This window comes from Fukomys damarensis, unplaced genomic scaffold (assembly GCF_012274545.1).
Source record: "Fukomys damarensis isolate Sample0158 unplaced genomic scaffold, DMR_v1.0_HiC HiC_scaffold_19, whole genome shotgun sequence".
Classification (NCBI taxonomy): Eukaryota; Metazoa; Chordata; class Mammalia; order Rodentia; family Bathyergidae; genus Fukomys; species Fukomys damarensis.
The window spans coordinates 47,883,159-47,898,274 of NW_022900931.1; the positions used below are offsets into that span (position 1 = coordinate 47,883,159).

Consider the following 15,116-nt stretch of genomic DNA (forward strand, 5'->3'; position numbering starts at 1 on the left):
ATCACTTAATTACATATTGCTTTGTATTTTTCTTCAATTGTTTAGTGTGCCGTTTGACTTCTCAGTGCAGCGAGCAGCTGAAAAGCAGGGACAGGCCTGGCACTCTCTGCTCTTCCAGAGCCCAGTAGCAGCACTGGACAAACACCATGTATTCAGAAAAGCCCATTGACTTAACGCTGATAAATAATCCGGGCTACTTTTTGATAACTGCCTGGAGAGAGCCCCAACCCCCTCCCATCACGGTTCCCCAGCTCATTCCTAATGAGACACCCACACCTAAAGCTCCTATCCGCTGCCCGCCTCGCTTCCTGCCATCAGGGTGAGACTTCATCCACAGACACTTGCTCATGCTGCCCCAGATCTCTTTATTGAGGCCTTGCATTTAACCCAAATACATTAACAAGAAGTGGCTGAGATACAGCCCCGAACACAGTACACCTTCCTTCCTTCTGGCCAGGGACAGGACAGTCAGAAGGATTTAGGATTTGAGAGAATGGGGAAGACTGTACAAAGAAGGAACAGAATAGAGAGGACACCCACAGACACGGCAAAGAAGAAAACCCCAAGAAAGAGGATGGGCTGTGATGGGAGAAACAAGTAACAAATACAGGTAAGTTGCAGGATAAGAACCAAAGGCCAGAGGACAGAGCTGGGCTAGTGTCTAGGGAAAAGTAGCTCCTTTCCTCATCACCTGAGGGTGATCAGGATCTCAGCACCCAATATATAGACCCCAATAGGCCCTACGGTAAAGAATGACCTAGTGCCCCAGAGGAACTCAGGGAAAAACAGTAAAGGGAGGAAGGTATGTGAAAAGATCAGGTGGGGCTAGAGATGGTTGCCACAGCAACTAATCATCGTCATCATCGTCGTCGTCTTCAGTGTTGATCTCGCCCTCCAACACGTCCTCCAGCCAGTCCTCCAGCTCCTCAGCGGAAGGCAGGTCCTCCTCGTCGTCCATCTCCATCCATATGCTATCCGCCTAGGGGGCGGCACACACCAGGGACCAAAGCTAAGTTCCACCCAGGTCTTGGGACGTGTCCTGTCACTCACTGGGCTCTGTAATCCTCCCTGACATCCCCTACCCTTTATGGCCAGGGAATCTGTCCAGGTGAACGTCTAGGTTAGAAGAGTGACAAGTGGGAGTGGACAGAAACACTGGATTCGCTTCAGTGGGGTCCCATGCCTTTGCCACACTGAGCTTTCAAAAACAGACTTTTCTGTCATGTCCTTGTTACAAAACCGCTGGTGGCTCTTCGTGGTCAACAGAATGAAATCAGTGACTCTTTCGTATTCAAAGCTTTTCATAACCTGCTTCTCCAGTACTATCTTTAGAGATATCTCTAGACTCTCAAATCATAAGAAACTACTTGCTTCTTCCCAAACCTGAGATTCATTTTTACACTGTTCAATCTGTTTTTCCCCTTAGTTTGTAAGTGACATCTCTTACTCTCACATGTTGAAATCCTATACACTGTACAATGTCCGTTTTAATGCCACATTTCTCTTAAACTTGTCTGATTCTCTTACGCAGAAATCATTTTGATTTCTGTGCCTTCTTAGCATTTTATTTGTATCTTAATTATTATAAAGTTTATCCAATCCAAACAAGCCAGGTCTGGTGACACACACCTGTACTCTTAGCACTTTAGGAGGCTGAGGAAGGAGGATCACAAGTTTGAGTCCAGTGTTGGCAACTTAGTGAGACATTGTCTCAAAATAAACAATAAAAAAGGGCTTGGGATGTGGCTTTGTGTAAAGGCCTTGGGTTTAATCTCCAGTACTATTAAAAAAAAAGTTTATCCAATCCAGACTCGTAGTTAGTGGAATACTTCTCCCAATAATAATTGGGTAATAATAATAATGATAGTTGGATAATTAATAATAATAATGATAATTCTATGAAAGCAAAGGTTGTGGCTTGTTCAGTTCACCTCAAGAGTTTTGAAGCATGTGTTACATGGTGCATGAGATTTCTGCCCTCAAAAAGCTTCCAGTCTCCCGGAAGAGACAGACAGGGCGCACACATAGTCATGTGGAAGTCATGTTCTCAATGCTAGGTGAGCTGTGAGAGTACCTGAGGGAGGAGATGATTCCAAGACTCCATGGAGGGGAAAGGAGCTACACTGGGCTTTCGAGGAAGAACGACCAAATCCAGTGGATAGGGACGGAGCCATTTCAGATCATAAGTCTCCCCTGGGGCATGTGTGCTTCTCCTAGGAAGGGCTCAGTTCCTAGTTAGCAGAGGGGAGGAGAGCTAGCTACACTGAGAAACAGAGCTGGGGCCCCATCGGGGTTGAACAAAGGAGACTCACATCAGTCACATTGACGACTCCTATTTGTGGGGCTGACAAGTCGATGTCAAATGTCTTCTCCCAGTACGGAACCAGCTGTGGAGAGATCCAAATATGGCAACTTTATGGAATTTAGGTGGACACAAGTCCAGGAGGCTACGTGTGAGGGTCAGCCCAGGGATAAAGAGGGGGATAGCATAGGACACAGCTCCGGTAGTAGGGCCTGAAATTAGTAGCTAAGAGCTAGGCAGTGAAAGGATGGAAATCCCAAAGGGAAAGTCTCAGGAACCCCTACTCTGATCCGGGATCTGCTGCACATTGAACTTAGGTGTTTGGGCAAATCCCTGTTCTCTAGCCCTCGGCTCCTGCATCTCTTCGCTAAGGTAGACACACCTGGAAATCACCAGTGTCCCTCACATTTCTGTTTGTTCATTCAGTTATTCAACACTCAATGGGTGCTAGGTGTTGGGGACTCAGCTGAGAATCAAACTGTCCCCTAAGACGTGGAATCTGTGCTGTGATTCTGTGAGTGGGGAGTAGCAGTCAAGTCTAGCCTCTGCTCTGGGAATTACGTATTATGTCCCATGTGACTCACTTCCCACCCTACGTGCCTATGCTCAGGTTGCCCTCCATGCCCACACTTCCTTTGAGTGTGCAACAGGAAAAGCTCCCGCGTCCCCCTGACAGGAGATGGGGGTAGGAGCTCTGGAAGCAAGCCTCCACTCAGAAGGTGCCACGGTCCAAGAAAGGTCCCGAGCAATGCCCGGGCAGGGCCTCTTACCAGAGGGAAATCATCAGGGTCAATCCAGATGATGCTAAGATCGGGGTTGTCAGTGTTATCTTGTGCCACAGATTTGAGGGTCTCTAAAAACTCATAGCCATCTCGGAGGAAACAGGTACAAAGTGAGGTCGGAAGAGAACAGAGGGACACCGGGAGCAGGAGTCCAGATGTCTTTCCCCATCTCCCATGGCTCCCCATGTGTAGCCCCGGGCTGCTTGTAAATTCCCAGAACTGCCTCCCCGCTGAAGCCTGCGTCCCAACAAACAAGCCACCCTGACTTCCCTCAGTCTGATCCAGTAGTCCTGCCTTACCAGGATCAGCTTCCTCTGCAAAGGCCACAATGTGGATTCCATCCAGATCGTCCTCCTGTGAGGGTGACAGAGGGAGCAGAGTGGGGTTGGGAAGGAGACCTCACTGCTCTCACTGAGGCTGAAGAGCCCGGGCAGACCCCAGTTATTTCTTTTTTGGTTTGTTTGTTTTGTTTTTTGAGACAGGTTCTCACTATGTAGCTCAGGCTGGGCTCGAACTCACAGCGATCCTCCTGCCTCAGCCTCCCGAGTGCTGGGATTATAGGCGTGCACCACCACGCCCAGCTCCCTCGGTGTTTCTTTACCCTGGATAGTGGAAAGCCAGCTACCAGAAGTAATCTCTATTGCGACCTTTGCAGCTTCAGCGCCCCATACTTCCTTTGGAGATCCCTTTACCCCAAAGCCCAGGCTCCACCCTTGTCATTTTGTCTGTCTCCCTACGCATTCTGTGGAGCAGACAACATTGCATTTGCTGGTGCACTGTTCTTTGCACAGGTGGGCATGAGAAGTAGCAGGGTAGATTGTGTGGGACTCTATTTCAGCCACCTTGCTCCCTGAGGGCCTGGCCAGGGGCACTCACCCAGGTCTCATACATACTCTCAGGCTTCAGTTTCCTCAGAGTTGACCTAGAAGAGACAGATGAGTCCCTTCTCAGTGGAGGAGAAGGACATCTCCCTTCAGAGGGTCCCCACAGCAGGGCAGCCTCTGGGTCAGGCCCATGGCACAAACCACTTGTAGCCCCGAGCAAAGCCATCTCACAAAGCCTAAACCCTGGGTACCAGGCCCAGATCATTTCAGGACTAAAACGGAGGAGGGTGTGGCAAGGGCTAGAAGAGAGACCTTTGGGGAAAAGGTAAGAAGTGAATGAACATTAATTCATTTATGTTTTAATTCATCCACTCATTCAAGAACACCGCGGGCCTGACACGTTCTTGACATTGAGCAGGTGCTGGGTAGAGCTGACCCAGGTAAACATGCCCCTGCCCTGATGAAGGGGCCGCCGTCTAGTGGGAGACAGAAAGTGGTATTTATACTAATGAGTGGGTATCTCCGCTGTGCAGTACTGTGAGAGAGGAGGACCCTGTGAGTACAGGGCCGGTTTCCCAACCTCAGCACAACAGACCATCTTGGGCGGGTTAATTTTCTGTTGGGAGACGGTGTCCTGTGCACTGATGTTTAGCTGGCCTCCAGCCACAAAGACCACCAAAAACGTTCTCAGGTATGCCAGATATCCCCTAGAGGGCTACGCCTTACCCTACTTTCTGCTCCTCCACCTCTCCTGAGAACCACAGAGACAGAGTAGTGTACAGGCAAGAACATGGGACAAGTCGTGGCTAAAGTCCTTGTTCTGATCGACCCCCTTGCTGGGGAGGGTCCTATCTCTGCGACTTCTGAGATTGTTAAAAAAGATGAAGTGTAACAATAGAGATACTTCGCAGGTCCTAGCTGGCTATAGACACTAGGCACTCATGTGCTGTCAGAGCTGATTTAAGTCACAATCAACATCACAGTGAACTGTGCACATTCACAGAGGACCTTCTGTATGTACGGTGCAATGCTAAGTACTGAGGTGCAGAATCCAGTGTGTGGATAAGCACTGGTACCGGGAAAGGGAGACCAGCTTCCTGGTTAGCTGAAGTCCCCAGGCCCACCTGAGAAATGGGTGTTCTAGGCCCACGAAGAGCCTATCCTGCTGCAGCCCCTACCTCCTGTGCTCCTCCACGAAGCTGACAATCTCCTCTTCGCTGTTGGGTTTGTCTGGGATGGTCACGGGCTCTTCCATGAAGGCCTCATAGAAATCAATCTCGTTCAGCTTCAGGGTCAGCTTCTTTGCCACCTTTGAGGCAGGAGACAGCAAGTGAACAGAGTGGGAGGCACAGAGTCAAAGTGAAAGGCGGTTATTTGCGGGGGAGCAAACAGTGGGAAGGGAATCAGAAAAATACGGATCCTTGTCACTGCCACAGTGACAATAGATGCATGTCTTAACTACTCTGGGCTCCAGTTTAACGTGAGAGGGGTGGGTGAGGTCATATAAAGCCCCTCTTCAGCTCTAAAATCTATAGGGGGTGGGGAATGCAAGCACACAGGATGGGACCAGGCCCCACTGGATTTTGGGAGGGGCCAAAGGGCAGTTTAAGAGTGTAGGAAGACCCAGTCTGGCTACAGGGAGGAGAACCTTGCTGTCAAAGGTGGCGAAGAAGGGGATGTAGGGATGAAACTCTTCAGCTGCGTCTTCAAAGGCTTTGTAATCTGAGGGAGGAAAAGTAGAGTCAATCTCTCAAATGAAGGTCTGCCTAGGAATCAGTCCTGTTCAGGTCAGTCCCAAGTTTGGTGGGTGGGGTTCATTCAGAGATCCACCCCCTCTAGTCATCAGGGAGTGGGGTGAAATACCATGAGGCTGTAATTGGAGAGGTAGAATGCCGAAGGTACTAGTCTGGGGACCCCCCCCCGCAACACACACCAAGTTCAGGGAAATTAGAGCAGAAGATGGAGCAAGATGCGGAGCTGGAGAAAGAGGTGGGTGGGCAGAAGGACAAATGAGGTGGGCATCCAGGAGAGGAGAAAGTGCGGTCTCAGGGTTACCCACGCTCTGAGTCTTTGCTCTTGAAGTAGCCAATGAGTTTGATCTCATCCTCGATATTCTCAAATGCCTGAAGCTCTCGTTCACCCTCTATTAATTCTACGGGGTCTTCCAGGACCTAGAAGAGCAGGGACATTGTAGGCAGCGAATATTTCTGTCCTGATGGTAGGACATGGGGGGAGCAGGTCTAGGGCAGTAGAGGCAAACCCATGGCATGCATAGACTGGCTGCAGGCTGTTCGTTATCATTGAAAGCTCTAAAAGGTTAACCATTACCTGGAGAAGGCCAGAACCGGAAGAGGGGTTAGATGTTGACAGAAAGGTAAGGCGGTGACCTCTGTAGTGTGTGGTAAGTGTGGTATGTGGTGGTCATGTTGGGTGTTGTGTCTGGTTTGTGTGCTTTGTGTGATGTGTGTGTTGTAAGAGATGTGTCTCTTGAGTGTAGTATACAAACTGTGATTTAAAATACAGCGAATTAAGTTTTTGTGTGTTTAAATTAAACTTTTAAAAGTTTATTACAGTGAAAGACACAATGCCAATAATCCCCCCCACCATGTCCCCCCCCTTGCTTTGAACACACTTACCCATCCTTCTCGCTCCTTCTGTAGCGGTTCTGGTAGTCTTCTTTCATGAGTGTCTTTAGTTGTGCTGTCGTGGCTGCCTTATTGTTCAATTCAGATTTAAAATGTTTACCCTTCACAGTCATTTTGATTTTAGGAAACAGCCATAAATCACACAGTGGATGACGACACGGATGTCTTGGTAGCCTCTCTTCCCACTGGGTGACACTCAGCAGCAGAAGCATTCTCCGTGTTTGTGATCACACCTCATAAAGACACTCACCAAAGAAGAGTTCCAGAACTGCTTCAGGAAGTGGCAGGAATGATGAGATAATGTGTTCAAAGCAAGGAAGAGTATTCTGAGGGGGATTCATAGTAACCTGTCCTTTACCATAATAAATATTTAAAAACCCAAATACTCACTATATATTTTGATCAGACTGTGCGTGTGTGTGTGTGTGGAGAGGGAATAAGGTTGGGACTAGTAGGGATGAGGGGCAGTGGTGTCTTCACAGCAAGGCAGTCAAGTCTCAGGAAATGCTCACATCTAGCAGAAACTCCACCAGGGTGTCTGAAGATAACTCGCCGTCATACTCAATGACTTCATCCCCCTTGAACACGTAAATGCTGTCCTCTTCAATTAGTCCTAGGGAGGGAGTGGGAAGTGAATCATGACCCCAACCCTCCCACAGAACCAAGACCAAGATCCAACTTCTAGGTCACAGCCCCCTCCATGATCCCACTGGACCCCACTTCTCCCTTTCCCCACCTCGACTTCCTCCACTGTCCCTTAGCCCTATGCCTGCTGTCCATGCTCTGCGCTGTAGCTGAGGAGGCTGGCCTGGTGGCACAGGGAGGGTCTCTCGGGGGAAGCTGAGGGCGAGGAGTCAGCTAGGGTTTGAGGGGAAGATATAGGGAGATAACTATTCCAGCAGTATTGCTTCCTTTCTCTGCCTGCTGTGACCAGAGACAAATTCCTGCTATCTCCTCTGAGAACTCTGGTAGCTGATTTTGGGTTCTGGCCTTGTAACAGTGCCATTACTGACCAAATGACCTCACTGTTACTAACCACCCTCCCCCATCCACCTCTGGAACCCGGTCTCGAACCTGTGCTGCCCCCTCGTGGCCGGTGTCGCAACATCCGGCCGAGGCTCGGGACGGGGAGAAACAAAGGACAAAAGGAGGCGTTCCGAGGGCCTCTTCTCCAGCCCTGCAGGCATTCCCTGGCTCGCCCTTCCCTCCAGCGTCTCTCTAGTCGTGTTGCTTAGGTAAATTTTAAAAATGCCACCTCATCTCGTGCTGGAATTTGAACATGGGTGTCTATAAGGAATAGAGCAGAGGCCGGGACTCCCACCCACTACCCTCCTGATCTCTGTATTTCCTTTCCTTCCTCCTCTCAGCAGAGACATGGCGGAACAGTCGCTCAGATCCCAGGGCTGACCCCAGGTCTTCCACCCTAGGCCTCCCGCCTCACAGGCCCTCCCCCTTTGCTCCTCCCTCCCCTTCCTTACCTAGTTTCTTGGCCACCGCTGAGTCCTTCTCAGAGTCCACCAGCCCAAAGCCAACACCCTTGTCTTCTAGGACTTGGGCTGCTAACTGGAAGGAGGGGTTGGGATTAAAATTCGCCCCCGAAATTCTTATAACCCTTTTTCCCCACCCCCAGCTTCCGGGTTGGGTCAGCTAGGGTGTCAGCTAGGGTGTCGGAAGTTCGAGAGTCTACCTTGACCCTACGCTAAGATTCAGAATATCCCTAAAAAATTCCCTACAATTCTACCTGTTTTGTCTTTGGTTCAGCTTTAAACTCATGAGTATTTATGCTTAATTGTAGTATGCTTTTTTGTTTTGCTTTGCAGTACTGAGGTTGGAGCCCAGGGCTTCAGGCATAGTAGGGAATGTTTTGCCACTGAGCTCTGTAGTATGTCTTTTGTTTGGTGTTTTGTTTTGAGACAGGGTCTTTCTTTGTAGTTCTGGCTATGAAGTGACTGTGTAGCTCAGGCTGACCTGGAACTCGTGGCAATTGATTCTCCTGCCTCAGCTTCCAGAGCACTGGGACTAGAGGTGTGCACCACCTGGCAGTGTGCTATTATACTGAACTTTAAGGCACTGGGTTTGAATTCCCCAGGTCCCGAGGGATGCTGAAGAATCCCGCTTCCGAGGGACTGAGGGGCCTTCCCTCCAGAAGGGTTAATCCAAAGGCCAAGCTGGAGTAGGGTGATGTTAGAATCCCTGGGGTTCTTCTGAGTGACTCCTAAGTGCAAGAATTTTAGAGGGCAGGGCTGGAGGTTCTGATTTACTGCGGAGGAGTAGGGAAGGCCAGAGGCTGAGAGGAGAGAGGAGAGGTCCTCATTAAGTCAACCCTGGAGGGAGCAAGACAGAGAGACTAAAGAGCTCTCCTCTTCCAGGCCCAACTTCCCAGCGAAGATGTATTTCAGCCAGCCCTTAGGCCATGGACAGTCATATCCGGAGGTCCCTGCTCCCATAAGTCTCCAGCTCAGCATTCACCACGAATTCCCTCTGCCTGGCCTCCAGCTTCACTACATCCAACCCTCAGGCACCACGATTCTCAGGGGGACGGGAGGGGAGGAGGATGGCAGGTGGATAGCTGAGGATACTGTGCGCTCAGGATAAAAATACTTGGCTTATTAATCAGACGTGGGCTCCAGTACCAGGCAGGGACACAGAAATGAGAGCCTGTGGTCCTGGTGTTTCACCCTGAAATGTTCGAAGCTCGGGATGAGCTGGGGCCTAGTTGCGCTACCAAGCTCCAGGAGGGGCTGAGGAAAGTCGGGCAGGGAAACACAAGCATCCACTGGCTCTAAGAAGACGTAATCACCCTCCCTGATTTAGACCTGAAGTCAGATTGGAGGTGAGGAGTCCCTTCCTCCAAAGAGAAAGGAGGGAAGACATTCATAAGCCTCTTTCAATTGTAAAAATTTCCAGTGAAGGAAGGCATCCAGCTTGATCCAGTAGGGACCAGCGGGGAGTTAGGGAGGAGCAAGGAGAGAGAAAGAGGGGCTAGAAGGCCAGTGAGAGGCATGGCGGTCTCAAAGAGACATCACACATTTAGCCATTAAGTGACTGGCAAATAACATTGACATTTAGGATCAGCTTTGACCTTAAATACATGGTGCAAGAATGTGTTTTTCTAGGAGGAAACGTGGGGAGGGATTGCAGTGCGCTGGACTGCATGGCAGCTGTGCCCTGACTTCCAGCCCCTGCCGCTCCCTTTTCTGCCCCACTTCCTAGCCTAGGAAGTACCGTCAACTTCCTACCGCTTGGAGAGGTAATCGCCTGGCCACACCTCTCTACAGTTACCTAATGCTGGGTTCCTGAGTCTAAGGTCCCATAGCAGTCGTGTGCTGCTGGTCCACACAGAGGTCCTGCCGCACTGCCTCAGCCCAAGATCCCACCCTCAACGATCCCATGTGAGATGTAAGATGGGGGTCAAAGAGAGGGCTGGGCACGCATGGCAGGCCTGCAGCCCCCCACTCACCTCTAGGATCAGCTCCTCCATCTCAAACTGTCTCTGTGAGGCCTTGTCATCCTCAGGGGGTTCATGGTACAGGAGGGCCAGCACCTCATACTTCTTGAACACATTCTTGTAGTTCTTTGCGTTGACATTGATCACACGGTCCACACCGTCATACTCGGGGAAGTCCAGCCCTTCCTCCCCCTGGACCCCTGACTTAGGTGTCCCTAGCACCAGCAGGAACAGCAGCACTGCTGTGGCCCCCATCCTGTCTGCAGCGCGCGTGGAGGTAGTGGGATCTGGGTCAGCTCTCCTGGTCCAGAGGAGGGTAGCTGGGATAGGGAGGGGCCCCTGGATGCTGAGTCCGGAGTGGGGGGCTCCAGGTGGGGGTGGGGCGGGGAGTGGCCCAGAGCAGTGCACAGAAGACACTGCTGGGTCCCAGAGAAACTGCCGACAGGGCCAAGAGAAAGAGGGTCAGGAGGAGGAATAGGAGCAGGGGCGGGGAGAGAATTGGAGCTGCCCCCTGGCATTGGCATCGCAAGGTCCCCACCTGGTCCTGTCTAAATCTGTCTCTGAGGTTGGCAGGAGAGAAGGATAACCTTCTGAGGCCAGGACAGCACCCTGAGGGCCACAATGGTCCCACCTCCTACACCTCTCCCCCAGACTCCCGGCGGCTCCGGCCTCCCCTCCCCCAGCGTCCGGGGCTCCTCAGCCCCTGTCCCTGCGCTGGCCCAAGAGCTCATCGCCATATTAAGAAAGGAAAAGGGAGAGATGAGGGATCTAAAAATAAGACCCGATGAGTCGGAGGTAAGTGAAGCTAGGCTGGGGGAGGGGAGGTGTAGGGGTAACTGGGGATCACTGAGGAGACGCAGGGCAAGAGGGGAGAAAATGCAGATGGAGGGAGGGGAGGCGATATCTCCCTGCATCAGAGCCCAAATTGACTGAAGGAGGTGTTGCCTCCCTGTCCTGGGCGTCTTTTGTAGTGAGGTCTGTTTCTTTGATGGGGGGGGGGCAATAAAAGGGCAGTGCAGGCTGCAGGACAGAGACCCCCTGTGGATCCCTTTAAAGAACCAGGACCAAGGATGAGATCATTCTCTGAATAAAAGATGGAGCCCAGTCCAAGACTGGTGACCTGGCTCGGCTCCAGCCAGTTTCCTTTGCCTCACTCAACACTCTTAACCCAGGAATGCAGGGGAGGACAGGGCCGGTCCCATTCCAGCCTGCAGGGATGGATGCAGATTTGGGGTTTCTGTGCCCATAAGGTCCACCATGAGGAAGGGAATGTCACTTGGCTGCCACCTCCTGCATGCACTGTCTATCCTGCTCCTGCGGGACAAGGTTTTCTAGGGCACAGTGGGAAGGGAGGATTCCCCAGGCTGTGCATGATTCCAAAGACAGCTAACAGTTACTATTTATTCCTGTGTCTTCGACAGGACAAAAAGGATCAGGTATGAAAACTAGGGGTAAAAAGGAATATGAGGAAAATACGAAGAGGTGGGCCCTGTGCCCTGAGCCAAGGCTGTCGATGAATTCTGTGTGTCCAACACCCAAAGCAGAGCTGAGCATAGGGCTGTAATTGCTGGATGGATCCCAGTCTGTAGGTGAGAACAGAGTGGGTGAGTTCAGCCCTGGGCACCTCGAAGGACCCTTTTCGTGGCTTTCCAAGGCTCTTACCACGCACAGGTAAACGGAGGCATGAAGGAGACCACAGAGACACTAGATCAGTCTTCTTTGGGGAGGACAGTGTTTATTTTGCATCCAGGCAGGGGCATGGAACACGGAATTATGTTAGCAGAATAACTTTTCCCCTCCTCCCATGGGGCAGACCTTACGCAACTAAGTAAGGAAAGCTGCAGCTGCAGAAAATCTCCCGAGCGCCGCAGGAGTGGATCCAAGAGGGACAGCTGTCACCGAGGCAGGAGAGGCCCAAGCTGGCCCGGGCATGGCACGTTACAGCTGAAGGATCCCATCCCCTGCTGTCCTAGGAGGGTGGCTGCTGTGCCAGAGCCCACAGCCAGAGCAAAGATGGTGGGCGGGCCTGCCCAGGATGATGCCCCACATGATGACGGGAGCCCGTTTCTCCCTGCTGCGGCTTCTAGGGTAGACATCTGGGCGTAGACACTGGAAAGTCAGACTTGCTCCATCATGAGCTGGTGCCCCGACTGTGTGAGGTGGGACCCGTGGTGACCTGGGCCCCCTCCATCTCCTTGACGTCTTCTACAGCCGCAGCTCCCTCCGGCTGGCCTTTTGGGCTCAGTTCCACTCTCGTCCTTTCCAACTCCTGCACCGGCCCCTCCGCTCTGGCTCTTGCTCTCGGAGGCTTTGCTCTTTACCTTCTGCTCCATTCCTTTTCCTCAGGCCCCTGCCTTCAGGCCCTTGGGTTTAACAGGCCTCAGCCACCGGTATCAAATGACCCTGAGTTGGGGCCTCTGTATTTTTAACCCACCAGACACCCAAAGCTCCTGCGGATGAAACCCGAGGAGCTGGCCTCTGTGCGCTCCCTCTCCCCACCTCACTCGCACACCTCCTGGCCCCTCTGTCTTCCAGGGTCTGGTTCAGCCATGTCAGCAGCAGGGAAGGACCCCAGACTGACGGCCTTGTCCCCAGGAGGCCTTGTGCTGAGAGATGGGGGGGGGATGGGAGGGAGAGAGACCTGCTCTACCTGCTGGTGGGAGGGCCATTCTCCTTGACCAGCCCATGGCTCTTCTTCCGCCATCCTACGCTCGCTTTTACTTTTGTGTCTGTGTTTTGGTCCAGCCCTCAGTGTAAGACTGGTCTGCAAAGAGGTGAAGGGCACACAAGTCCTGGATTCAGGCAGACTGTGGTTTCCTCATCTGTGAGATAGGATGGTGTGGTAAGAACACACGTGTGAGAGCTCACTGATGGTGTTGAATACTTGTGCTTTGTCTCTGGTGACAGCTGATGGTGTCCCTCCAGCTCTCCTGAGCATTTCTGTCATTCTTAATACAACCCACGACTCTGGAAGATGCCTGAGAATGAACTGAGCCGTGGGGCAGAGCGAGGGGCTCGGTGAGCAGGCTTGGCTTCCTGGGACTCTTCCCTCACCCAGGCGGGGGCAGCACAGGGCCCAGCCCAGGGGGAGCTCAGCGCAGGTACTTGCCTGGAATCGGTGCAGCCTCTGTTTTAAGACTGCACCAGAGAAAGACAGGCCAAGGGTGTGGGAGACATTGAGATACCCCAGTGACAGGGCCAGAGGGCAGGGCCACCACTGCCTCAGAGGAGGAACATTCCCCCACCACGTGACCCGTCCCGTCATTTAACCTCTGTGGATCTGAGGTTCTTCACTGCTCAGGGCTTTTCCAGCTTCCACTCCAGCTCTGCTCTGGTGCTGCCCAGCGAAGCCTAAATCAGGGGTTGAGGAGTTGGCCTCGCCAACCTGGGTGTGGGTACGAGTGGTGAGGCTGCTTCTCTCTCACCATACTCTTCCAAATCTATGATCCCAACTGCACTTTTTTTTTTTTTTTAGGTTTCTTTTGAGACAGGGTCTCACTATGTAGTTCAGGCTGGCCTTGAACTCACGGCAGTCCTCCTGCCTCTGCCTCCTGAGTACTGGGATTATAGGCATGTGCCACCATGGCCATGTCAACTGTATTTTTGATTTTATTTTTGGGACATGGTCTCATTTTGTATTTCAGGTTGGCCCTAAACTCACTATGTAGCCCAGGTTGGCTTCAAACTCACAGCGATCCTCCTGCCTCAGCCTCCCAAGTGCTGGGATTACAGGCGTGCCCCACCATCCCCAGTTTCAACTGTACTTTTGCAGCAGGCATTTGTTCCTTGCCCTTGAAGAGATAAAGGATAACATTACGATGGGGGAGATCCTCCTGGGACAAGGGTGCTTGATTCTGATCCTCTCCCATCCTCCCTTGCCTGGTTACTAGGAAGATATCTGCTCCTCACAAATCAGATGTGACACATTTAGCCAGGTGAAGGCTGTTCCAAACATTTACTCTCTGAGCTGGCTATTGGATTGAACAGGACCATGCCCCTGCCTGCTAGGCTTCCCCTCAACCCACCCTGTCTCCCCGTGATGCCCTTGGCCCAGCCTCAGGATCGCCTGTCTCTCTCATCTGGGCGGTTCACTCAGTGTCTGCCTCCAGCTCATACGCTCTCTCAGATGTGTCGAGCTCAGTCCTGGCTCTTGGGACACGGGTCATGCGAAGCTCCTCTGCGGAGGTTAGTAGTATGTCTCCCCTCTCCAGCCAGCCTGTGAGGAGCAGAGACCAGGGTGAGCTGGGAGAAGGCTGCAGGGCAGGCACCAAGGACACCTTAGCAGGACGGAGAGGAGGAAGTTGGCGGCCTGTGGTCTGGAGCATGGCGTGATCATTGGAGGAAAAGGGAGGTGGGGCTGAGGAGGAGAGAGCTGGGCCCGGGCACAGAAAGGGCAGGCAGTGGGGTGAGGATGAAGCCAGGGGGTCTGGAAGAATCAGATAAGATGGGAGAGCTCCTCACAGGGCTGGTGACCACTCCGAGCAGGGCCCGGGGGAGTCTCACCTTCGGGTCGTTTACGGATGATCAGTTTTCTGACTTCATCGCAGATGAAGATAACAATGCCGTAGGGTATGGCGCAGAGCCACCAGGTTACCCTGCAGAGAGTAAGAGCCAGTCAGTGTGGCAGATGATAGGAAGGCAGGAGACGGGAGGCACAGCAAACAGTACCCAGGAATATTATGTTTCACGGTTGTGCCACTGTGCCCAAGATCATGACTGGTACTGGAGACTGAGGTGAGATACAGCCAATCCCTCCCTTCGAGAAGGTTGGAGCCTTGGTGAGGGGTCAAGTGCAGAGAAGAGAATGGAAAACACCAAGGAGAATATAAGTGTCACATCCAGAGGTACATGCAGTGTTCCTGGAGTTTATGTTCCGATGTCCACAGAGTTGCTGCGGGAGACGCTGTTTGCTTTCTGCATCCCTGAGGCCTTGCACCTCCAGACAGGATGGATCTATCTGAGACTCCCCTAGACATCTAGCATGGGATATCTCTATACATCTCAAAACAAAGGCCTGGAAGTTGAGCAAGACAAGGTACTGGACAGGATTTCTTACATTCTTCCATATTGCAAAAAAAAAAAAAAAAAAAAAAAGGCATTTTTTTTTTCTGAGGG

General features: G+C 51.9%; 2 protein-coding genes across 8 annotated transcripts in view; both read right to left on the minus strand.

Moving 5' to 3' along the window:
* Window positions 1-341: 341 nt before the first annotated feature.
* Window positions 342-10,445, minus strand: Casq1 (calsequestrin 1; the record flags this gene model as incomplete). The annotated part of the gene is made up of 11 exons (XM_010616674.3): window positions 342-979; window positions 2,313-2,387; window positions 3,073-3,173; window positions 3,384-3,438; window positions 3,961-4,006; window positions 5,087-5,217; window positions 5,557-5,630; window positions 5,968-6,079; window positions 7,066-7,166; window positions 8,032-8,116; window positions 10,014-10,445. Coding segments are annotated over 11 exons (1,344 nt in total), but the record flags the coding sequence as incomplete, so codon positions are not given.
* Window positions 10,446-13,772: 3,327 nt separating this feature from the next.
* Atp1a4 (ATPase Na+/K+ transporting subunit alpha 4) overlaps window positions 13,773-15,116 on the minus strand; it is a 32,796-nt gene continuing 31,452 nt past the window's right edge. For 3 of the 7 annotated variants that reach the window (XR_778759.2, XR_778757.2, XR_778758.2), the window contains 3 exons: window positions 14,505-14,596; window positions 14,118-14,217; window positions 13,773-13,792 (listed from right to left, as the gene is read on the minus strand). Coding sequence is in view for 1 of the 7 variants with exons in the window: in XM_010616676.3 (XP_010614978.1) it covers window positions 14,090-14,217; window positions 14,505-14,596 (220 nt within the window). In the remaining 6 variants the exon portion in view is untranslated. Of the gene's footprint in view, window positions 13,793-13,822; window positions 14,218-14,504; window positions 14,597-15,116 lie in introns of those variants that run through there. The other 4 variants (XR_778760.2, XR_778761.3, XR_778762.2 and 1 more) reach the window with 3 other exon arrangements.